The sequence below is a fragment of the Tiliqua scincoides genome, chromosome 3 (genome assembly GCF_035046505.1).
Source record: "Tiliqua scincoides isolate rTilSci1 chromosome 3, rTilSci1.hap2, whole genome shotgun sequence".
NCBI lineage: Eukaryota > Metazoa > Chordata > Lepidosauria > Squamata > Scincidae > Tiliqua > Tiliqua scincoides.
Window position 1 is genome coordinate 163,345,077 of NC_089823.1, and position 26,601 is coordinate 163,371,677.

The 26,601-nt window shown below is 42.0% G+C and overlaps 1 protein-coding gene across 1 annotated transcript; it reads right to left on the reverse strand.

Moving 5' to 3' along the window:
- Positions 1-886: 886 nt before the first annotated feature.
- Positions 887-26,243, reverse strand: KIF11 (kinesin family member 11). Its single transcript, XM_066620634.1, has 22 exons — positions 25,990-26,243; positions 21,891-22,023; positions 20,304-20,401; positions 20,146-20,224; positions 19,667-19,852; positions 19,447-19,571; positions 18,195-18,285; positions 17,225-17,467; positions 14,408-14,503; positions 13,951-14,039; positions 13,029-13,116; positions 11,273-11,461; positions 9,665-9,872; positions 9,302-9,474; positions 7,584-7,706; positions 7,193-7,351; positions 5,361-5,500; positions 3,971-4,250; positions 2,867-3,089; positions 2,572-2,726; positions 2,106-2,222; positions 887-1,350 (listed from the first exon to the last, which is right to left on the reverse strand). The coding sequence occupies exons 1-22, from the start codon at positions 26,055-26,057 to the stop codon at positions 1,225-1,227; spliced, it is 3,189 nt and encodes a 1,062-aa protein (XP_066476731.1). The 5' UTR covers positions 26,058-26,243; the 3' UTR covers positions 887-1,224.
- Positions 26,244-26,601: the final 358 nt, after the last annotated feature.

Here is a 26,601-nt window from a genome sequence, read left to right on the forward strand (position 1 = left end):
TTTAATATAATAGACTTGATGCTACCATGGTATGTGACAGCATTTGGGGAAATGTTACAGACCTGTACTTTTAACAAGCTACTATGTATATTCTTTTAACAATGATAGTCAATGGGACTTACTCCTGGGTAAGTGTGGGTTGGATTGCAGCCTAGGATTGTTAAAAATGTTCCTGCTGGATGATGTCACTTCCAGTGGGTCCTGACAGATTCTCATTCTAAAAAGTGGGTCCCAGTGCTAAATGTGTGAGAACCACTGGTTTAGAAAATTTATTCATTTCTCTCAACTTATTACTCAATTGTTCCCCAACTCTTTATATCCCCACAACACATTCTCTCCCCAATACCTCTAAATAATTTCCCCTTCTAAATAATGCTAAGTGGGTGTGCTACAGTACTTGTATTAGCTGGCTGTCCCTAGGAACAGACCAGGAACAGAAGGAGCAGCATCAGATAAGAAACACAGAGTAATGATAGTACTAGGTGTGTGGGTGGGGATGTGCTTTGCTTCCTCTTCCCTTTAGGAATTATATCTCCAAGTTCCTTCACTACCACCAAGGTTACCCTGGTGTAAGACTATGTTGGAGATTTTTACTCTTTTCACAGGACCTTGTTCATAATTTGACTCTTCAGAGTAACAGGAATGTCCTTTCATTGCTCAGCCTTCTGACTTAACTTTGTAATTACATATTCTCATCTTTCCCCACCTCCCACTTCTGTCTGTTCCTAAATGTATACTATTTTTACATCTATCAGCCAACTGAAGATAACACTTCATGTATCCAACTATGGAAGCTCTAGCCAACAAAATTGATGCCACAGAAGATTGTTAGTATTTAAAATGTCATGCATTTGTTTTTATATCTTTAAAAGAGGTTTTGGCTTAGACTTACATTAATATATACAGTATATGGAAGTCATGGAACAAGGTGTTAAGATTTTCATGTACTACAAATAAGCCACATGTTTCAACATGTTCAAGAGCCCTCTGCCGTTGTGCCAGCTACTTTTGTTGGTTCATCTTATTGGCAAAGGGCAACTCATAATGCTAGAATTTAGATTTAAAGCTCTTTATTTAAGAAAACCATGGCTCTAAGTTTTTTAACTGTATAAAAACTAGACAGTTATTTACTAGCTCCCTTTACAAGTTAGCTGTGACACTAAGATACTGCAGCACCACATACAAGCACAAGCAGAAAACCCATGCAACATTTGAGACATATCCTTAGTTCAGGGCTCTTAATGGCATTTTTGACTTTGAAAGAGGTTGGTCTGCTGTATCTTCTTCCTTGGTTTTTTCCAAGAAACTTGCAGGTTTGTTCTCTTTATCCTTTTTGACACTCCTTTTATGCTGCAAAGTTAGAGAGTTCAGTTAGTAATTTGCCTTCATGCACAATACTGGAGAAACTTAGCAGCAATTTCATTTTCTAATCATGTCATACTACTGTACACAATTCATCAGTTTGCAAAATACCCCCCAATCCCCCCCCCCCACATGCATGCTCTAGCCAGAATATTTCTATTTACAAATGAGTCCTCATCAGTAATTCTAGCAGTCTATATTGGTTAATCTTTAGAGATATTGTTCTACCACAATTTTAGTCAGACATTAAATGACTGACCAAAGTAAAGTGATAAGAATAAGGATACAATGCTATTTACATTTACTTGGGAGGAAGCCCTATTGGCTATAATGTGATTTCTGAGTAGATATGCATCAGATTGGGCTCCAAATCTGGCTCAGCCCATGCAGCAGAATGAGGTGAGGGCAACATATAAGTTGTTTATGATGTTGCCGACCCAATACTCTGAGGGTTAGAAAGTTTGTCTATGGATTTTTGCAAAGAATCCTGCTGAGATTCTAGTTTTCTCTTGGGGGAAGCAAGATGTTTGAAAGACAGGTTCATGTTAATGACACACAATTTAATTTTCAACAAGCAGCAAACATTTTCATTGCTCTAACTCTTCCTTGAAAGTTAGCATTTCTAGTCTTCTGCATTTCCAGTGTGCCCTTTACCCTGATGTACAGAATTAATCCTGCAAGAACAGTTCGTTACTTTTGCCATTTTCCAATTCTACACAAGGGTCTGACAATACAGGGCTTACCTGGAAGAAGGGTACACCACCACTTGTCTGGATACACACACTAGTCTCCAGGTACGACTTTTCACTGAAAAGGCTCTCATTGACCTCTGTTATCTCCTCTTCATCCTCCAAAGAATCCTGGGAACACAAGTTACCTGTTGATATTACTGAAGGCACTGAGGAGTCATATTAACATGTTAAATGCTCATCTTTTAAGTACTACAGGAAAAGCCTTCATGACAGCATACAGAACTTGCTATAATGTAATTCATATGCTACTTCTCAATAAAAATATTCCCAAACTGGTTTCCATAACATGAGGAATGAGAAGATGGTTCTTCTCATTCCTCATGTTATGGAAACCACTTTGGGAATATTTTTATTAAGTAGCATATGAATATTCTCACTCACAAACCACCACCACTGCACATTCTTCTTGTTAAGCAACACAGGTCTTGTTCTTCATCTCTCAGATTTCCACATATACCTGATCTGAGACCTCTGCAGTCCTTGTTATAGCAGCCTTCAGCGAAGCTTCTAGTTCTATCTGTTTTTGCCTTAGTTTTTCAAGTAAGAGATCACGGGGTTCAGTTCTCCTAAGTGTCACTGGATAATGGTAATCTTTCCTTTGCGGGGTGGTTCCTTGAAAGGGAGATTTCAAGTTTAGATATCATTTCAACTATTTGTCTTTAGAAGTAGAAAACTCAGCTTTATAGAAAGGTGTTCAGTTTTATGTTCATTGGCATGGTTCATTAATCTCTCAATCTACCCACCCCACATACCTGTTTGGATGTCCTCTTTAAGTTCCTTTTCCAGGAAGCCATTGACCTGAATTGAGCCAGCCTCAGCTATTTCAAGGAGTTCCTCATTCTGTTTTGAAAGCACATTCCTACCATCCTGCATCTGGTCAAGGAGATTCTTGTGGATAACCTCTTCCACATTTTGTTGTCTCTCAATGTGGTCCATGATTTTAGCAGCTGATGCACTACAATTGTCATTGAGATTCTGAAAGCAAGATGGAACTGTTAAGAAACCAGAACTACAATACTGGTAAACAGAGTATATACGTATACTGCGTACAGAGGTACATACAAATCAGCCAAATGAATATCTGCATCAATGCAACACAGCAGAATACTTTACACAGCAGAATCAGTTCTTTACCTACTAATAAACCCATAAGAGAGCTTAAAGGACAGATGGCGAGCATGTGTAGAAGTATGTATGGTGGAACCCAACTTTACAATGGGATCACTTTATGATTAAGCCACTTTACAACGGACTCTCCATAGTAAAATATGTTTCACTATACGGTAAGTTATTCACTCTATGATACTCATGATTGCCACCAACAGGATCTTGTGGATGATAAACCAATCAGAAAACCAAAAGCGTCACTCAGGTGCCTTCTGAGGTACAGGGAGACTGCGCATGACCACTCTGCGCCTCAGAACACCTCCAGAAGACATTTCCGGTTGCATCTGGAGGTCCTCTGTGGGCCCTCCAGATGCGGGTTGAAGCCCATGTTGGGTCAAATCCATGGGTTCCAAACCCATGGATAAGGAGGATCAACTGTACTTGCTGTTGAAAAATATACAGAATACTGATTATGATTATCCAATTATGATTATCTGATTATATTATTAATAAATAGAATAGCAGCCCCAGATACTCTCAATGGACATGTTTCTAAGAGTGTTTAGGACAGCAGCCTAAAACTAGATTTAGAGGGGACTGTCACTGTTAATCAAGCAATTTTCATACTTGGATGTATAACACAGTTTAGGGACTTCACACTTGCTTTTCACAAACCAGCCTTGTCTTCCTATAAAAAAGTGTTGTGAAGAAGTGCTCTTGTCACCAGTCTACAAGGCTCAGCCTTATACCTTGCAGATCCTTTGCAGATGTTCCTTCTTGCTTTTCAGGAAGGCTCTTTGTTGATCAGCAATGCAGACCATCTTCCTTCTTGCAATTTCACCCCAGTTTCCTGCTTCCTGGCACATACTTTTCAAGCCAGTGCCCAGGTCCTCACAATGACTAGTTGAATCTGATAATATCTTGACATTTTCTCTGTTGGTTTGCTGGATTTCTTGGGAAAAGTCCTCCAGGGGCAGAGTCAATAGGCTGTGCTGAGAAGTTGTAGAACTGACAAGGCCAGTAGTTTGGCTGTGTAGACAATAGATTAACAGGTGAATACCTAAAACCATATGGTAGAGTGGATTTGGTTTGCCATTATGGGACTGTTTTCTACAATATACAATTATCTCTGTGACATCAGAATACCACCAGTTTAAACCATTGTTATAGATACTACTTTGTATAGTGTTTGAGTGTTCAAAACACTTTACATTCAGTACTATATCCATTCAACAATTCTGTAAAGTAGAAAAGTATATTCTTCTATTGTAGGATGAGGTTGAGAGAAAGTGTCACCCAACAGATGCAATAAAAAAATTTACTGTCAATATAAAGTTTATCTTTTAAATTAATGGCAAAGGCAAGATTCAAAATGAGGACTTCCTGATTTGTAGCTCATAGTCATGCCTGTACACCAGTTCACAACATTTTAACAGTTGCGTAGTGAACTTTGGGGAGTCCTGCATGGCAAAACCAGAGACAAACAAACCATGACAGCAAAGATCAAAATCACCCTGATTTATAGAAAGCAGCTGTACTTTAAAGTACAGTTCTGTATGAAGGAGAGTATAGCAAGATAGTCGATGAGAATGATAGCTTCCTGATACCTGTGCATTACATGGCTAATTCATTTATATCCCATCTCGTCACCCAAGAGGTGCAAAAAGCAATTCACTGTCAATATAAAACCAGCATGTACAAAATGCTAATTTATGTTCAGAAAGTCTGACTACTACCAGACAGGAAAAGAAGCCTATAGTTCAGGAGTGTCAAACCCATTTCATACAGCAGGCCGAATAGCATTCATGGTGCCTACTGAGGGCTGGAGGTGATATCATTATGTAGGAAGTGATGTTGCTAAACAGGTCATAACCAGAAATTAGCACTTTTCTCTCACTTAGGAACTCATTAGCTGCAAATGACAGAAGAGAAAATATGCAAATCTTGAACATATTTCAAGATATGGGAGAGCCCAATTATCATGCAGGTCACCCTTTCAGCAGTGACACCTCAGCACGGCTCAGCAGCTGAGAGCTTGAGGGCCAGATAAAAAGCTTCAGCGGGCTGCATCCTGCCCCCTGGCCTTATGTTTGACAAACCTGCTGTAGTCATTTGAATAGCCTTTGAAGACATACTTACACAGTTATGTTTTCTTGTACAGCAACAATATTCTTCTTCAAACTGCCACCTTTGTCTTGAACTCCACACAGCTTCTGTTGCATTTCTTGGTCTAACATGCTCAACTGGTTTTGCAGAGAAGCAATGAGCTGGGATGTACCCTGGTAAAAATGTAGACAATAATCACTAATCCTCAGATATGATCCTCAAATATGTAAAATGTTAAAGGTTGTGATCATGAAGTATGACTAGACATTCAACATTCAAATTTACCCCAGGTGCATTGGTGTTTCTGGTGAATGGCACCCCTTTATCCTACTGGGAAGTCCTCCGATTGTATGCATTATGGAACTGTCTCTGCTTAATCAGCTTGACATAACTATCTCCACCATGGCAATCTCTCAACATTTCAATCCACTAGAAAGGCTTAACTGAGGTCCACTAGAAAGGCTTAATCGGACAAAGTGAGTGTGACTGACATCTGCTCCTGGTAGAACAAGCCAGGATGAAAACATTGGAACTCTGCTGGGTTGTGCTAACATGTATCCAGTGGTTAAGTCCATCCAGCTGATCATGGTTGAGAAGAGGTCCAGGGGCAGTTTGAGTTGCCTATAGGAAAAGGAGAATGTCAGCCCCCCAAAACATCAGGAGGTAGAGGAGGATGTTGCTGTTGTGTTGCATGTTTCAGCACTTTTGGACTGAAATGCACATTGATGTCATGCCCCTCCAGATCCAGGAGGTGAACAAAATAATTGCATACTGTGTAACGGCACAATCCTAACCTACTTTCCAGCACTGGGGTAAGGGAACAAACATTCTCTTATCTTGAGGAGGTCTCCTTGACTGCTATCCAACTGCAGGATGAAGCACATGCTCCACTGGCACAGATATGTCATTGCGGGAAAGTTGGTTAGGATTTGGGCTTAAGTCTTCTCTACAGAGACCAGTCTAGATAGCTCACATCAGAATTTTATTTCATTTTGCTGCCTCCATTCCCAAGTACCTGTTTTGTCTGTTATTTTTCCAATGTTTTCTTTAAAATAAACCATACCATTTTTTTTTACATGTTCCGTTAAAACAAGGGCTCTAACCCAGTTTCATCACTGCTCTCTAAGACACTGCTCACTTGCTAAAGATTTGTGCCTTCATGTGCAGGAGCTAGAGCAGCCATTTTCAACCACTGGGCCATGGCAACACTGGTGTACCATGAGAATTTGGGAGAGGGTCATTTATTAGTTGGGCCAATGGAGGATGTGAGCCCCCACTGATAGCATGGTGTGCCTTGTCAGTTGTTAAAAAACTGATGATGTGCCTTGACCATTTTAGTGCCTTGACAGTGTGCCGTGAAATGAAAAAGGTTGAAAACTACTGAGCTAGAGAATCCCACTGGTTCCCTTTTCACTCTTCTCACACCCAACTTTAGTTTAGGCAGGCCCAAGTTAAAGTAGCACTCCCCTCACCCAGCTGGAGGGAAGCCTTGAGAGGAAGCATTACCAAAATTCCTCTCTAGCAATAGCAAATCTGCTAGCTGGGGCATGCTGGAACATCGTGTCTGCACTGCCTCAGTCTCCCCTTGAGGAAGCAAGAGTGATTGGACAAAGTTGAGCACACATGTGGCATGTCTTATGTCCTTCCACATAATCACAGGATTTTGCTATCCTATGTATGTTACAACTTTACCTATACTTCTTGTTTCCATTCAGCTAGAAATGGCCAGTGTGGGCTATCTAGTACAGAGGAGTAGGGCATTGTGCTCCAGTCCTGCATAGTCCAGCATTCAGATGAAAACCAGGCAGCAATTTGGCTTTCCACTTCCATTAACACAAAAGTGTGTTGCAAAATGAGAAAAATACCTTTTTATGAGCCAGCTTCACCAACTCCACCTCTTTCTCCAAGGCCTCACAATCATGCTGAAGCTGAGCCATCATTTGGGAACTTTCTTCTTGTAGCTTACTCAAAGCAAGAGAATGTTCTTGGAAAAAGATAGCAATTTCCTTTTTATGGCCCTCCATCTTTAAATCAGAAAGAAATTCCTTATCAAAATTCAGATATACATTGATTACTGACTTTTTCTAAATTACCCTTATCCTGATATATTACTAGATATCCATCAGTCTTGAAGTCACGATATGGCAACATTTTGCAACCCTTTTGTAAAAATCTGAAATTGAAGAGTAAAACTTGATCATGTCTACTAGAATACATTGATCAAGACATATGAAGGAAGCAGTTAAAAGTTGTTACCTTTTCAGTCAGGGATGAATATTTCTTTAAATTATCCTGGAGCTGAGAGTTTAAGTTCAGCACAAGTTTCACCAAAGGCGACAGAACACTTAGAGTTCTGCCCAGTCCAGATGTATGCCCATCCTAGCAACAAAAATAGAGGAACAAGATAAAGCACTTTTCACATTTAAGAAAACATTCAGATTCAGTCAAACAGTGAATGAAGACTGGTAAAAGTAAAGGAAACATTAGAGATAAAGTTAAGCAATAGTTTTGAATTACACAAAAATGAGAACCAAAGTAGATATGATCTTAACTGTATCTTTTGATTCTGCTTGTTTACATTTTAAGAAGCCAACTAGCTGATAGAGGGAGGAAGATGGAAAACATGGGCCAGGATCATAGGAACATTAACCTTTAGTCCTTGTCATAGACCTAATCCAGATTGGGGTCTTATGTCTATTTATGATTAAGTGCATATTCACATACACACCCATCCCAAGCAGGCAGAGCCAAAAACAATGTGATTAACGTCACGTCTAAATCTGGCCCCTAGTGAACCGTACCTACTCAAAGATTCAGAGAATTAGCACTGTACGTCTAAAAATTAAATGAAAGTATTATTTCCTATGTCCAGGTCTGGAACCATCTGGACTGTGGTACCTGGATGGAAGGATGGAGTGGGGATCCAACATACCTGAGGCTGTGGAACTGAGTCCTACCGCTGGCAGGGGCTCTGGAGGGAGGTTGTCTGGCTGGCCTGCCAGTGGAAAGGGCAGTGTCACAGCCCTATAGTTCCAAGGCAGTAGCCAGGCCAGAGCTGCAAGCCATGACAAAGGTTCCTGTGCTCAGCCAGGGTGAGGTGCAAACCAACTCGCTGCCCTGCTCACACCTGGAGCTAAAGACTTAATGGGGGGGCAGACTTGGGTCAGGTAGTAGGTTGGAGCAACCTAGGGAGCCTGATCTATGTCTTTTCCTCAGATAAAAGGGCCCTGGCCAGGGCATGAAAGAGAGGCTGGCTCCAGAGGAAGGCAAGTGGAGTTGCTGGCTTTATAGCCTTACCCTTGGCAGCTGACCCATCTAAAGAAGAAAACCCAGCCACAGCAGGCAGAGAAGGAAGCAGGTGACCATCAGCCCTGTCCCTGCTCACTTTTGCATGGCCAGGACCTGGATTTGGGCCTGAGAAAGGGGAGAGTTACAGCAAAGGTCTGCAAGCTCTGCACCCCTTTGGGACTCCAAAGGGGCAGCAACTCATGACTACACCTATGTTGAAATTCAATAGTGCAGTCTATGGATTATATTTTGCAGAATGCACGTTAATATTGCAGCTGGTGGCTCAGGCCTACTCTTGCTAAGACTGCCAGCCTGCCCACTGTCCCCAGAACTTACTTGTCTAGAATTCATCTGAACAACTGGTACGTTCCCCAATGTTTATTGTTCACAATTATAACTGATATTATTTTCTTGTAGCCACCACCAGTCTTACCTCAGGCCACTATGACAAGCAACTGGAAAAGGGAGGGGAGAAAGTTAGTATCAATCTAGTTGTCAGTCACTGGCTTTTACCAGTCACATTTGTAAAGACCGAATTGTTCAACCAGCTCTTATTTTTTCAGGCGAAGGTTACCTTTGCCAGTTCATTCCATATAACTAAACTTCAAGGAAACAGGAAGTTTTATCAAAGTAAGTTTTTAGGGCAGTTAGTCATTTTATTACTTAGTACCACCACCTAAACTTACTATTAGTTTCTGAAGGTCATCACTATTTTCAGATGTCACAGTCTCCTGCTTCAGTATCTTTTCCGAAGTTTGAGCAGTTTCAGTAGAAACCATCTCCTTTACAGAACTGAATGCTTCATTTATAGCTGCTGCAGTAATTGCAAAAGCTGAAGAGCTGGCTGTCAGAAGGTCACCTGCCAAGGGAAACATTTCAGTTAAAAGACTGGTAACAGTTTTAACTTGGCCACTTCTCACCATGAAGTAAGAATCTTATTAATGGATTTCAGGAACCAACCTGACTAGTTACTGGACTGGTATTTTTTATGGGGGGAGAGGAGCCTTTTGAATTATTGCAACACAAAAAAGTTGAACTGAAGCACTTACCAACCGAAGAGCTGTAGTAATCTAGCATCTTCTGCTGTTTTAAACTATTCTCGTTTACAGAGTTCTGCATTTCACTGAAGAGAGCATTCATGTTGTCTGCAAATGTCTTTTGGACCTCTGTATTGTGCTGATCAACCGCCTTTTTGCGATCTAGCTTTGCATGGAGACCTGACACATCTTTGGTAGTTTCTTCAACTGTACTAAGCAGCTAAGACAAAAAGATATTGTCAGTCTTCACTACCACCTTGATTGCAAATCAGAACAGATCAACTTGCAAGTCTTACAAAGCTATGTTCAAATTGCAAACCACTGTATTGCAGAAATTAATGGTCTCAAGTTGTACCAACTGCAGGTGCCAAGTAGGCAGCAATACAAGGAACCTATTTTTGCAAACAAGCTGAGAGGCCTTTTCCCCTGCAACCAGGAGCCTGCAGCCTTGCAAGCCAAACAGCCCCTGAAGCAAGATAGTTCACTGTTGGGGCTCAGACTAGAAGTAGAAGCAATTGTGTGCAGTTTGAAGAGAGAGCAACAAGCACAGGGCCTTTGGATTAATATTCACAACAAGCCTTTAATTGCAGGAGGAAATCAGCAGAAGTTAAGTGTTGCTGGGCTCTGGGAACAGAAGTAGCAGGGTGCTTTTGAGCTTTAATGGCTTGCTGGCGAGTATGAGGCTCTGTCCACTTCATAGCAGTTTTGAACCTTGCCTCCAAGATAAGCCTAAACCACCTGCAGCTGGACATTGTGCTAAAACATGCTCTTCAAATGAAAAAGTCCCCCTCCATCTCTGCCTAAACTAGGAAATAATGGAAGAAAAGCTTCAGTTATGTTGGTTGACTGGCCAACTAGTGGGCGTGTACAGTGGCACTACTAGTTTTTTTCCTTCTCTTTTCCATCCAACAGCAGCCAGTCAATGTGTGATGCTACTGGGGAGTTTTCCTATATCTTTCCTTCCAAACCAGATAAAGGACAGAAGGGGAAGAGTGTGGCATGGCAACAGTATACACTCAATTTTGAAAGGTAGGGGGAGAGAAAGGGGATAGAGCAGAGTGCCATGGAGAGAACAGGTAAGTTGGGTGTGGACAAAGAGGGACCCCTAAAAATAGGAGGGGGGAATCACTGGGATCTACAACATCAACTAGCTGTGGTTACTGTTTCAATTGCGCAGTCGTAAGTCTCAAAAAATAATGGCAACAGCACAGGTGCAGCCCACATGAAGTACAAGTGTGACCCATTTCTTGGTTCTGACCCTCATTTTAAAATCTCTACATAAGAACAGCCCCACTAGATCAGGCCATAGGTCCATCTAGTCCAGCTTCCTGTATCTCACAGCGGCCCACCAAATGCCCCAGGGAGCATACCAGATAACAAGAGACCTCGTCCTGGTGCCCTCCCTTGCATCTGGCATTCTGACATAGCCCATTTCTAAAATCAGGAGGTTGCGCACTCTGCAATAACACCTTTGGTTCCAAGCCATGAATTGGCACTCACTTCAAATTTTAGTAGTTCACATGCCAAAGTAGGTTCAACAGTGCAAGTTATAGTCACAGACTTATTGCAAACATTAACTAAGTAAGTGCTGGGGGAAAGTAGGAGAGAGAACTGCATTACCTTGGTGGCAGTGTTATGGAGCTTTTCTTCTGTAGTCTCCAAAGCTGATGACACATACTCTTCTTCAACAAGAAGAACCTTGGTTGTTTCCAGGTCTTTCTGAGTGTCTCTCAGCTCTTTTCCCACGACCTCCAGATCTGTTTTGCACTGCTCAAGCTCACTTTTGTGAGCTGTGAATAACTCCGTGATCTGTATTAGGAGGAATCCGAAAAAGAATCAAGGGAAGACACTTGTCTGAAGTGGTATTAAGATCCATTAGAGCAACAACAAGAGCTCTGTTTGAGTATGAAGTCAAGTTTTCATACTGTAGGATGAGACAAGTTCCTAGAAAGGACAGATACATTTCAGTTACACTTGTTTGTTCTAAATTGTTACAAGACTATTATAGTAAATGCCATTAGTTGCTTAACATACACACTCCTTTACATTTTCAGAAATATTTTGCAGATTTTAGTTAACTGGGACATCTCAGCAATATCTTAAGTAGTTTTAACAGAGAGTTTACGCATCTGCAATGCTACTTTGGAGGCAAAAGCCACATAAGGCAATATTCATGCAATTAGTACAGTGTTTCCCCAACTGTAGGTCACAACCCACAGTAGGTCCCAACCTGATTGTTGGTGGGTCATGAAACTGATAGCTGACAAAGAAAATGTATTGAATCATGCAGAGGTGATCTGATGTACAGCCCTGGTCACTTCCTCATTCCTCGGGTTGACCAAGGCAGCAAATGAGTCACAAGATCTGGCAGCAGGAAAATCCCCCAAAGCCCTCAGGAAACCTATAGGGTCCATCAACCTTTTGCGGTGGACCATACAATCAGATCCATTACCTCAGTAAAGGAACTGGCATAAGCCTATACACTGCCACGAAGTGATCTATCCAAGAGAGGCTTGATGTTGAGCCCCACTACAACCAGACCACTATTTCCCTGCCCCACTGTGAAAACCAGATCCAAATGATGCCCAGCCATGTGCATGGGGGCTGCAAACCACTGCGATAAGCCCCTATTGACCACAGCAAGCCATGAAGTCCCAAGCTGTACCTATCCTGGAGGCCTTGGCATGACTGACATCCCCCAAATAGCCAGGGCATTCCAATACCGTTGCTGAGATCACCCCAAATACCTCAGGAAGGATGTCTGCTGGATAACAGGGTGGATGGTAAACTAGCAGAATCCCTGACCCAACTTGCCCATTTAACACCAGCCACTCTTATCACCCATTCTTTTTGACAACTGTGGAAATGTCAAGGAAGTAGAAAGAAGGTTGCATCATGCTTTGCATTCTCCAAAGCTGCATACAAGATTAACCCATTTGTGCCCAGCCCACAGGTGCACACATTTGATCCCTGTTGCATATAAGTAATGTTGGCTAGAAATGGTTTTTAAACAAGACACTGTCCTTCTTCAAAGTTTGTTTGAATAGGAAGACAGACTTCTCCCTCCCTGACTACCTCTACAATTCACAGAAAACTTGGGGAAGAGATAGTTGTCACTGGCAACCTTGTGAGGCGATCTGCCAAGGGGTCAGTGGAGACCAAACACAACATCAGGCTAGAAAGCCAAACCACAATTTGTGGACTCCTGTCACACAGCTATCAAGTGCTCCCTCTCTGCTTCTGTTCCAGTTCATTGCCACTGGAACAAGTCACTCTTAAAGTGACTCACTGAAGGCTAAACCTTCCTTGGAATGACAAAAGACAACTCTTTTCCAAAAGTACCCCAGAGGACCAAGAATAGGTCAATCTCTCTTACTGTTTTCAGTTCTTCCTCCATCGCCCGGATCTTCTCAGTATATGCTGCAATTTGTTCTTCCTGGACTGTCAGCTTCCCATGAAGAGCACTAAAGTCACAGATAGTGAACACTGAACAACTTTCCTGGCAAAACTAAACATTTGGTAGAAGAGGGCAAGATGACCATATTTATCCACTTGGATAAGACTTTCTGCTCCTTCTTGGATCTTGAAGGTTTCTCATATTGTGAGTTATTGACACATTTTTCTGTCTAAAATATGCAGATAGACTATTTGCTCTTATAACAGCCAAGGCCAACACCTGCCTTCCATGGCAAGAACTTGGGAACAACCCAAGACACAAAAGCTAGGCCCATCTTCTGCCACCCCAATTATGCTGCCTCTGCAATGAGAAAGTACCTATCTCCTAGGCTGATTATTGCCAGCTGTGAACTTTGGCAACAGCCTGGGAGTGCCCCCCCATTAGTAGATGACTGACACATCTTGGCCAATTAGCATCCCACATGCCCAATATAATCCCTCTACTCCAACCCAACATTTGCTTGACCCTTGACCTTCTCCATACCCCATGCCATGTGCTTCATGCAGTTTACTTTGCACACTGGGAATAAAAAAAGACCTCTGCACTTGAATTGAGCTTGGTGTACTCCTTTCCCCCAATCTTTAAAAAGAACTGCATGGGCTGTGGGCTGGCCTGAAGCAGCTCTGAATTGAAGGAAATTACACAACTGTAGGTGGTCTACTGCTTATCATTTAGGGCTTAAAATACATTTGAAGATTTCCTTACTTCACAGAAAGTGAAACTGTGGATAACACCCATAAACTGGAGAGGGTTTTTCCCCCACCAGTGCTACTTAGGTAGTGCTTTAACACAAAAAATGCCATATTGTCCTTAGATTACTAAGATTACAGAAAATACTCACTTATAGTTATCCAGGGAAATGTAAACTCCATTCTTCTCTCGTGCAGTAGTGAGATCTCGCTTTAAGCGTTCAATCTCTTCTGTATACTCCTGTTAAAATATCGATATAGCACCAGAACGTATCATCTAGTGTGACTGTTTTCTGCAAACCCCACAATCTACTGACACAGGGCACTATCCTATCCAACTTTCCAGCACCACTGAAGCTGCAATGCAGCCCTTAGATAAGGGAACAAATGTCACCGTACCTTGTGGAGGCCACTGTGACTGTCTCGCCACAACAGGAAACAGTGCATACCGCATGGGCACAGCTGCATCAGCACAGGAAAATTGGATAGGTTTGGGCCCTCAATCCCCCTGTAAGAGGCCTTGCACTGCAACTAATTTACACTGGTACAAGCTACAATGCAGCAGGCAAGATTCCAAGATAATTTATAATTGGTAAAGGCATACAAAACCTTAATGAGTGCCCGCTTTGTGAGCTTCTGGTTCACTTCAGGCTTATTCAAGATATTCTTCGCTCTGTGGGCATATTCAAGAGTACTCAGTGTTTCCTGTTGTACAAGAGACAGAAAAGTTATTACAGTATTGAGTGTTCATCATCATTAATATCAGAAGGACAAAACATCCACAACTTTTGGCCATTTCCTTCTTCCTTCCCAATGTTAGCAACTATTAACATTAAACAATTCTTTACCTTCACAAAACAGAAAGACTCCTATATATATATATATATATATATATATATATATATATATATATATATATATATATATATATATATATTTATTTATTTATTTATTTATTTATTTATATCAAAATTGTGGTTTGATTTTCAAAAAGGCTACCATGGAGTACTAAATGTTTCTTGTATTTGTCTTCCATCTGAACTATCTGTCAGTTTTGTGAACTGAGCCTTAACAATAATTTACAAAGTGCTTTGTATAATGGTACCAAAACAAATTCAGTAGCACCCCCTTTAAAGACCCCTACCCAGTATTCCGAAATTCAGGCTTTCCCTTCTGTATAGAGAAGTGGACCCTATCACCCTGCTTTGTAATGCATTCTGCCAATTTATTTGGTTATACTCTCACTAGCATGTAGGGCTGCCTTTGAGTAAAGTATCCTTTAAGCAATCCTATATGTGCTTAAATAATAAAAGGAAATATCACTGAACTCAATATGACTTATACCTGAGTAGACACATATAGAATTATACTGTTAGTTGATTTAGGGTGCAATCCTAACCAACTTTTCAGCACCGAGGTAAAGACAATGCAGCTCTGAAGTAAGGGAACGAACATTGCCTTATCTTGAAGAGGCCTCTGTGACTACCCCCCAACTGCAAGACATGCCCCACTGGCACAGCTATGCCCAGAAAGTTAGTTAGGACTGCACCCTTAATCATCTGAAACTTATAATTAACTGAAATATACATCCGCAGAGGAGGAAAAATTTTAAAGGGAAAACACTTCATATTTAATTAGTTACTGACTACAAAGAATTTTGTTTTAAGAGGATACATGTTGCAGCAACTCCATCTCAGAAAAGGTGTTTCCCTCCTGTGTCTGAAGGGAGGGGAGATACTTCTAATGCATGGAAACATTGCAAATCTACTGTTCAATCAATCAAGGAAGCATTTTTAGTTTCTTGAGAGGTTCTTACTCCAACTGTTTAATCAAGTAAACATCACAATATTAACATCTCATCTCTATATTGTGACCCATAAAACGTGACCCATCTGCAACAATTTTCAGCCAGTCTTGTGCAATATTCCCTGGAAAGGGTCCATAATGCTGTGTGAACTTCTTTGTTGGCTGCTTGCCGGTATTTCTGGATGCATGGCAATGATGTCAGTGTCATCACCAGACACCCAGGAACACTGAGCTCCAAGCTATGTGGAGCTCAGCTTCATGGGGCTTCAAGCTGTGCAGCTGCACAGGAACCTCAGTCTCATGGTAGCCATGTAAAAAGATAAAGTAATATTGGAAATATAGCTTCTGTCATTAACAGACTATTCCAACTCCTCCACTAATACAACCTATCCTAACCAACTTTCCTAACCCACTGGGAGGCATGCAACTCTATGTTAAAAAGAGAAGTCAAATACTTATTATGAATCTAATTGTGCCAGCAAAGCTAACTGTAGCTAGTGCATGAAGAAAGAGTTAGCAACCAGCAGTATAATCATGATTGAGAATATCCTGGTTTGCGATGCTCATGAACAAGATCATGTGGGTAAAAACAATTTTGGTGTACCAATCAGACAGCATGGAACAATTCATAAACTACTGGAACTTACTGATTCTCACAGCTAGGACTCAAAGCACTGAGGTCCTAATAAATTCATGCCTAAAAGTTACTCATTCATAAATAACTATCAAAACAGACGAATTGAGAAGAACCAAAGGGCATTAACACTTCACAAATATAAACTGGGACACCTTACATGACTCCTTTTCCAGTCTACAAGTTTAATTTTGGCTAAGCAATTAGATCCCAGTTTATTGATCCAGTAGGGCATTCTTTTTTTGCTCAAGATCTTCAATCAGTTGTCATACTTTAAAATGGATGATGTACAACGGTGGTATTCAACCTTTTTGTGCCACCATCCCAATATATAAATGACTGGGAACCCCACTGTTGATCCTGGGCCCCTCCCAGGATCTTATCTGCCCACTCCAATCCCTGTTGTTGCCCACTCCCTGCCCATGTAATGCCCTCTCAGCACTGTTCACTGTAACCAAATATCCTTATTATAGAGAGCAGAAAAAGTTACCATGAAGCCTGGCACTAGTGAAAGCTATTTTAGCACAATTGCTAAGAACCTGAGCAGGATTGGGACACAATCTTCTGGTACCTGAAGGGGTACACTAGAAGCCTCCCCCTTTACTGGTGGTGCTCTAGTCTAATGGTTTTGTCAGAACCCTACAACTGAGGCTTCATGACTCCTTTGGGGTTCCAACCCCAAGGTTGAAGGATACCGATATACAGTACAGATCTGAAATTACAATGATGGAAAACAGCACATAATATAAGTGGTTACATATTGTTACATATGTTACATATTGTTTTGCATTGCTCATTTTCTCTTATAAAAATTTTTCAGCCAGGTGGCTATGAGCTTGCAGTATCCTTCAACCTGTTCCCTATGGCTAAGGCTCACTCTTACTCTGTTCAATGTTTTCACTTCTGAAATATTCCCAATTACCAGAACACGTTATAAACTATGACACTTCATATATCTCAAAGTATTTTTAAGGCAAGTACTTTACCTCAAGATTTACTGATGCTGGAGAAATTGTAGCAATTATAGATGTTTTTGTACGTCCTCCAAGAGAGTCCTGCAGGATTCTAGTGAGTTTAGATTCTCTATAGGGAACATGTGGGGCTCTTTCAACAAGTGCAGTAATAACTCTTCCCAAGGTTAACAGAGACTGGTTGATATTTCCAGCTTCACGAGCTCGTTTGTCAACTGCTCCAGAACGACCTATGTTTTCACTTCCAGCAAGATCAACCTAGAAACAACACCTTGCCCAGTCAACAAGCTTCCTGCAGTTACACAGTTTGAAAATACAAGCTTGCTTTATAAACCAGAAAAAAGGTGAAATGTAGTCTACTGGAAGACAGAGTCAATGCATCTTCTGTGTTACATGTTTGCATGTCAGCTTATTAAGACATTTTAAGAAGGTATTAAATACATTAATAATAAATTTTGAATAGGTATGAGGTAACAGATTACCTCAGTTGGGTTCAACACAGATAGCCCAATCCTATCTATGTTTCCCAGAGCCGATGCAGCCATGCTGGCATGGCTTCTGCTGCATCCTCGGGGAATTTTGCACGCTGGAGATCTCCTTGAGGTAAGGGGACATTTGTCCCCTTACCACTTTTTGGATCTGATCTGCTCATCCCACCCCCATCGCTGCCCTCCCCCTGCTCCATTCCACCCCTCCCAACCTCTGTGCTGTACAGTGCCAGATGTACCTGCTCTGGTGGGTGCAGCTCTGCATGCCAGTGCCAGGGGGAAGGCTCTGGCATTCCCACTGGCACTGCAAATATGCACGCCATCACAAAGTGCTTTACAGCACTTTTGCAAAAGCTTATGCCGGCAGAATGTGCACTGTGCCGGCACTACTGATGATTGGGCCAAGATCTACAGTCGCTATAGCAATATTATCTTTCCCTTTTATTTGTTATTCCAATGCCTAATCTATTTGCGCCACACTAAATATGGATACTCACCAAATTTAGCTTCCCAATTTTAACAAGTTCTTCTCCATCAGTTGTTGTTTCTTTCATGTGTAATGTAACTGAGAATACTGAATGGGATCGACTGCAAATGAAGTTAAGTTTTAGATAAGTATTCCATTAAAACACAAATTGTGACCAGTGTAACTGAGTATGCACAGAACTCATTCCCAGTCCTCCAAACCTCAGGAAACATCACCTGTTTAACCATGTGAATACTTGAATACTCATATCCTCCATCATAAGCACATTAGGCACTGTTTAACCATTTGAACACTTGAAGACTTATCTATATTCTAGCAAACCAAGGATATCCTGATCTAGGACAAGGGGTTGTTTTTTGGTTGTCAAAGCAAAGCTATGATGCTATGAGAGCAAAAGTGAGTACTGGATTCTAGTTCTGCAGTTACCCAAATTATGCATCTGTTGCTCCCTTCCGCAGCATAGTAGCTTCTTTAAGCTCATTCTGCCTCTTGGTCTTATCGCAAGTACCAATGCCCCCTGCTGGTTGTCCAATTCAGATACAAGTCTTCAAATACGAAGTCTATGCTGTAGCCAGGCTTGATATTTTAAAATTACTTAAAATGTTCTTAACCACATCTTTTCATAATTCAGTCCTCCAAACAGCTAAAAACATTAAACATGCAATTCAAGATAAAACATAAAACAGAACTAGCAAAGCAGCAAAATTAAAATTAAATTCTTCTTGCAGAAGAAACACTATCAATCTTCAGAAGCTCTTCCAGATAAGACAGACATGACTTGGTGCCAAAGAAAAAAGCAGGGTGCAGAGTAGCCTGTTCTGGGGAGGTTTAACCTAGTCATTATTGTAGAAATCCCTGTTCCTAGTAAGTACCTGCCTAACCTCAAGGACACCTACATCATGGCCTTCAATTATTAACTCAGCAGATGTGCATATGGGAGAAGGGAGTCCTTTCATTTTTCATATGTGGTATTTAAATAGCTAGGCATAAGTCTCTTAAATATTTTCCAACAGCTGAGCAGTTCCAAACATTCAGAATTACTTAAGGATACTAGAACTGTTCAGCACCAACAAAAACCAAGACATAAGTATCTCCAGAATAATTTATAGGAACATAATAGAATTTCAACAGCTATAGCAGATCCTGCATTTTAGCCTGCTTATTCAAAGGCAAACATCAGCTTTAGATGGGATGCATTTTCTAATTATTTATAGTAGCAGGAAAGCCTAATGTGCCTCTTATGATGGAGGAAAGTTTCTTACCTTGAATATTGATTCAAAAAAGTAGCTGCAGTGGTTCTTTTTGCTGCTCCCCTTTCCAAGATTTGATAAACTTCATCCTTGTTATGTACAGTTATTTCTTCCAGTCCCTTAATTATCACACCTCTCTGTCAAAACAGAATTTTAAGTTACTTATTTAATTCAGAGGTTACATATTTAGTTCAGAATCCTAAAGCTTCAAGAAGCTAAGTCAGACTTTTACCTTGTTACGTGGGTCATCAAACATTTGTAACCTTTCCCCAACATCTGGAGTTGGATTTAAGAGATCAAAGAGCTCCTCGTTGTAAATTTCCAACAAGGATACTTTTACAGAAAATTCAGTGCCACTTTCAGCAAGCTTCTCAAATATTTGATGCAGTGTACGGGGAATTATACCAGCAAGTGGATCCTATAGAAAAACACACACACAATAAACTAGGAGTAGTTGATTCTCCTTAAATTCCAGGAATATAACACACTATCAAGTCAAAAGTAAGCATGGCTCTTTAATATGTGTATCCCTAGTGCTGTGGCAATTGAACACTGTACTAATGCTAGAGGCAGTGAAACATTTATAGTACAATCCTCTGCATCTATTCAAAACTAAGGCACGTTAAGTTAAACAGGACACAGTCCTTTATAATTGGGTTTAGGATTGCAATTCAACATCCTTTTCTTAGATTTCATAACGCATCATTTTACCTCTTCCCACGTATACTCTTCATTAGGTGATCTCTCCCCTTCCATAGTGAAGGTCTTTCCTGTACCAGTCTGACCATAACTGTGCAAAGAAATTGTGGACCATTAGCTTCAGAAATACATTTTAAAGTAAAAAAAGAAAAATTAAATTTGACACTTACGCAAACACTGTACAATTATAGCCCAACAGTACTTCATCCAAAATGGGGCACACAACACTCCGGTACACATCAATTTGTTTGGCTTGAGCTCCAAAAACCTGTTGTGTTAGATACAAAATATTACACTTTGCAGCAGTCATGAAACAGGCACTTGCCTCATGGTCATAAAGGCTGCCTAGTGTTCTAGCTACCGATATTCATTTCCCAGGCTGTGCGGGCATATTCTTGGCACATATAGTTCAATATGGCCTCTGTGAGATTCAAAATTGCTACAGCGGATGCTGTGATTGCTTCAGAATGACTGTGGATGGGTGAAAACAGACTGCAAATGGTACAAAGTAAGTGGTACTCTTCATTCCAGTGGATAAGTGAATAGACTGTACTTTTGCTTTCCTCCCCAAAATGTTGTTGTTGTTGGCAACCTTCAGTCTCGAAAGACTAAGGTATCGCACTCTGAATGGTGGTTCTGGAACAGCGTCTAGTGTGGCTGAAAAGGCCAATTCGGGAGTGACAATCCCTTCCACACTGGGAGCAAGTATAGTGTGTCCCTGGTCTGTCTCCCTGGCTATGGGCCTTCCTTCTTTGCCTCTGTGCCTCAGTCTGTTGGCAAAGTGTCTCTTTAAATTGGGAGAGGCCATGCTGCACAGCCTGCCTCCAAGTAGAACACTCAGAGGCCAAGGTTTCTCATCTGTTGAGGTTCATTCCTAAGGCTTTCAGATCCCTCTTGCAGATATCCTTGTAGCACAGCTGTGGTCTACCTGTAGGGCGCTTTCCCTGCACAAGTTCTCCATAGAGGAGATCCTTTGGAATCCAACCATCGCCCATTCTCACGACATGACCGAGCCAACGCAGGCGTCTGTTTCAGCAGTGTATACATGCTGGGGATTCCAGCTTGTTCCAGGACTGTGTTGTTTGGAACTTTGTCCTGCCAGGTGATGCCGAGGATGCGTCGGAGGCAGCGCATGTGGAAAGCATTCAGAAAATCCCACTATTCATCAAGGGAGGAGAAAATATGTTTATATTCCAAAAAAACCCCATGCTTTAAAAGGGGAGTTTGATGGAAGGATGCCGGTTTTGTATAAACCCATCTTTTACTATAATAGCATCACTGTATCTGGTCAGATTGGTAACCACTGCATGGAAAGAGAGACCACCTTGCCAGTCTCCTTATCCTTCCCACCCCCAGTATAAAAAGCAGTTGGCAAATTTTTGCTGGCAGACTACGTTTTTATACTTATCAGCAAAGTTACTATAATTTTCAGATGTCTACTGCATCTTTCCCAGAAGCTCTACTAGAAACTGAAGCTGTTCCCAGAGTCTGAGAACTAAAGTTCACAACTCATACAAGCTCACAACTAATCCCACAACTGCAAAAGAGTATTAGAAGGCTTCACCTGAAGGATGCCCTGCTACTCAAGTTGTTCAGTACCATCATACTTTTACTTTGTATGCTTATCTGGCTCTTCCTGGGTCCCTGAAAAATCTTACAGCTACTTCAGTTGATTGTATGCCACACTTCCTGCAAACTGTCAAAGCTGATAAGGTAACTAAGCATTCTAGTACAAGTATAAAATTAGTAAATATTACCATATCAAATGTGTAAGTCTTCCTTGATGTTTTATCAGTCAACCCTCCAGTGCGAACCAGAACTTCTTTCCTTGCATGCTCACACTCCACAACAGCATAGGAATTTGCTTTGCGCTCAGATACGTTGAAAGGCCTTAGAAAACACAAGAGTTCATCTCAAATTTCAGTCACAATGTGTGCTAGGTTTAAAGATGCAAGCCAGTTTAGGGCTAATACAGCCTAATGTATGCATGCTGGATGTACTCTTTGCTTTGGTATCAGCAAGTCTCAAACTTAATTGAAATTTGACAGTACTATCCACTTTTTACACTGAAATATGAACTCAAACACACACACAGGTTTCTATAAGCATATTAAATTTGGGTGCATCTGATCTAGACTTAACTACGTATTTAAGACCAAGCCAACACTAGGAAAGGTGAAATCTTTGATTTACCTGTAAAATCATTCATGGTTTTTCCAACCACAAACATCATCATCATTATCACCCAAAAATAAATAAACAAGCTAGGGTCCAAAAATTTAAGACATCCTGCAAGCTTCGTATCTGATAAATGGGTTATTAAACCTATATCTGATAAATTGGTCTAATAAATAGGTTATTAATCAGAAGTTGCCAAGTACAGGATGTAACCTAACTTCAGAAACACACATAAGCCAATGGAACCCAAGAAATAATTATCAATTTGACATTACAAATTATGATATTGTTGTGTATATTCTTTGGCAGTACACCAGCAAATGTGTGAAATTGCTCAAAATGGCCAAACTGTGTTTGGACAAGAGCTGCTTCTTATGGAAAAGAGATTAATGAGACAAATTGTGTGCGTTGAATGGGAAATTTGCCATTTAACTTTAGTTGCTTTTGAATGGCATGCATTGGGAACTATAATTTAAGGCACAATTGTAGCAACAGCAATATGTGAGCTAGAAAGCTAGTAACTTTCTTAGACAGTTACAAAGCTAAATTTACACAGTCAGAACTAATTTTGATACAGATGTGCCAACTGATTCACAAGCTTAAGGCAGGACAACTGATTGGATCAGATTTACAATGAGTTTTGATACAAAAATATCCACCTTGAGGGAGAACAGTGAAGTAAACAAGACTAAAAATTGATGAGAATTTGCATGAATTCCATGTCCTCTACAAAGTCAGTTTCAATGATCTTGGGTATTGTAAACCTTACTGAACATATTCTAATTTTGTATTCAGTTTTGGCATATGCCCCATGACTGTAGCGTTCAGAGAAGCTTCTTAACTTGCAGCATATTCTCAAACCACAATAGTCCTGCTAAAAGCACAACACATCTGCACAGATAGCAAATTTGCTTCCCCTCCCCCAAGACAGGACTGAACCTCAATGCATTTACAACCAAGTTCCTCAATCACTTAGTTTGTGTACAGGTTTAGACTTCACCCTTTATGAGCAATGAGGATACACAAAATCACAATTTCAAGGTTTTCATCATAACAGAGACATTAATATCAAGTGAGTTTCAAGACTGTCAGTGTTATAAGAAAAAAGCTACATTACATAAGAGATATTGGAGCAAGAGCAACAAAAAAGGGAATGAAACAAAAGGTATCTGGTTGCAGGCTGACTTTAGTAAACAATAAAAGCAAGGTGAGAATACAGTAGTCCACAAACATGCATGCATTTTATAAGAGTACTAACTCAGAAAAACGGCACAGACATACAATGTAATGAATGCAGGTAAAGCAGGAATTGGATCTGGGATTGTCTATAGGCCCCCATTCATTCACACTTTTGAAAAAGCTTACCACTGTACACGTGTGGTCGCTATATGCACAATACATAAGAACATAAGAACAGCCCCACTGGATCAGGCCATAGGCCCATCTAGTCCAGCTTCCTGTATCTCACAGCGGCCCACCAAATGCCCCAGGGAGCACACCAGATAACAAGAGACCTCATCCTGGTGCCCTCCCCTGCATCTGGCATTCTGACATAACCCATTTCTAAAATCAGGAGGTTGCGCATACACATCATGGCTTGTACCCCTTAATGGATTTTTCCTCCAGAAACTTGTCCAATCCCCTTTTAAAGGCATCCAGGCTAGACGCCAGCACCACATCCTGTGGCAAGGAGTTCCACAGACCGACCACACGCTGAGTAAAGAAATATTTTCTTTTGTCTGTCCTAACCCGCCCAACACTCAATTTTAGTGGATGTCCCCTGGTTCTGGTATTATGTGAGAGTGTAAAGAGCATCTCCCTATCCACTCTGTCCATTCCCTGCATAATTTTGTATGTCTCAATCATGTCCCCCCTCAAGCGTCTCTTTTCTAGGCTGAAGAGGCCCAAACGCCGTAGCCTTTCCTCATAAGGAAGGTGCCCCAGCCCCGTAATCATCTTAGTCGCTCTCTTTTGCACCTTTTCCATTTCCACTATGTCTTTTTTGAGATGCGGCAACCAGAACTGGACACAATACTCCAGGTGTGGCCTTACCATAGATTTTTACAACGGGATTATAATACTAGCCGTTTTGTTCTCAATACCCTTCCTAATGATCCCAAGCATAGAATTGGCCTTCTTCACTGCAGCCGCACGTTGGGTCGACACTTTCATCGACTTGTCCACCACCACCCCAAGATCTCTCTCCTGATCTGTCACAGACAGCTCAGAACCCATCAGCCTATATCTAAAGTTTTGATTTTTTGCCCCAATGTGCATGACTTTACACTTACTGACATTGAAGCGCATCTGCCATTTTGCTGCCCATTCTGCCAGTCTGGAGAGATCCTTCTGGAGTTCCTCACAATCAATTCTGGTCTTCACCACTCGGAAAAGTTTGGTGACGTCTGCAAACTTAGCCACTTCATTGCTCAACCCTGTCTCCAGGTCATTTATGAAGAGGTTGAAAAGCACCGGTCCCAGGATACATACCCAATCAAACATCCACACAGCCCTTGAACTGCTTAAGGACAAGGTACAACTAAACCATGTTCAATGTATGCACTCCTTGCTTATGGTCATAATAGTGCGTTGCTGGTGCTGGATCAGGTTACAGTTCAGCATTCTTTGCAAGAAACCAGCAAGGTGTCTCATCAGAAATCAGCCAACTACAGCAGTGGTCTACAGTCTTCCTTCTGTCCATCCCCTGCAATTGATTTTGCTGCTAGTTAAGTAATATCAGTTTAAGGAAATTTCCTTTTTTTTTTGACAACAGTGGTCTGATCATCACGATTCCCGACACTGTGCGGAAAGGCTAGCTTTGGTGCCAACAGCCACAAGACAGTGTACAAGTGTGCGTTGCTTAACTGCCTGCTTAACAACAGGCCGCATATAAGCACAACAAAGAGGCTCTTAATGAGGCAGTCAGGTCTCCCACAGCCTGCAGCTGAGTGTCTGTTTAAACAACAAAGAGACTCTTAATGCAAATAAGAGGTAATCAGTCTCCAATAGACTGCACAGCCAGCTAGGGAGTGTCTGTTTACACAACAAAGCACTAGATGGGGCTGAATGCTCCCTTAATGACCTAATCACATAACAACAGGGATAGGAGAATGCATCCCCTGCTGTTAAGTGACTCACACCTGTACTTGTCTATGTCAGAATGCCAGGGGCAAGGGAGGGCACCAGGATGCAGGTCTCTTGTTGTCTTGAGTGCTCACTGAGGCATTTGGTGGGTACAGGCTGTGAGATACAGGAAGCTGGACTAGGTGGGTCTTTGGCCTGATCCAACAGGGCTGTTCTGATGCCCTTACTTGGAAGGAAGCCTCACAGAACAGCCATTCTCAACCCTTTTCATTTCACCACACACTGACCAGGTCAAGGCACCCAGTCAGCTCTTCAGCATTTGACAGGACACATCATGCTGCTGGTGGAGGGGGGGCTCACACCCTCACAGACACTACTAACAGATGACTCCAGCGCCACACCTGGAGACCGCTCACAGCACACCAGTGGGCTGTGGCACACGGGTTGGCTGCCACATAAGTCAGTGGGGCTTCTTGTGAGTGAGAACGCAGGGGAGGCCTCCTGGGTGCTGCCCCAGAGGAGGAGGAGGAGGCCGCCTGCCCCCCCCCCCCGGCTCTCAGCTCTGCAGGGGGCGGCAGCGGCACACCCGCTTACCTGCACCTGACCACCACCTGGATATTCTTGCCCTTCTCCTCCTTCTTGGCGCCGCCCTGGAAACTCATCGTCAGGCAGCCGCAGCCTCAGCCCAGCCTCGAGACGAACGGGCCGGGCCGGGCTCCCTCCAACGGCCGCTCTGGCCGCAGCAGCAGCTCCCTGCGGGCTCCTCGAGGACGGCCACTCAGACCCCGACGGACGGTAGGGAGGCCGCTCAGCCCCGGGGAGCGCTCCGAGTCCCCTCCCGGACGCCCACTCTCAGCAGGATCCCACCCGCCCGAAGCCGTGGTGCCTCCGCTCACCACCACTTTGAACAGCGCGCTCCGTTTCGCTTCAGCCAATCAGCGGGACGCGCGGAGCACCATGGGACTTTTTGAGCGCCTTCGGTTCGCGTCACAAGCCGAGCGACACAGGCTTCTGAACATAGAGGAGGGCCGGTTAGAGTGTTAATGCCATTGCTTAATGCGGGACGTTCGAATGCTGATGACGTCATGCTTTTTCCCCTTGCCCGCGAGGTTAAAAACAAAAAAGGTGACAGCTGCTCAGTGGAATCTTGAGCGTCCCTGTGGTTTAGTAGCAGCGGGCGAGCCCGATTCTGTGCATGTCTACTCA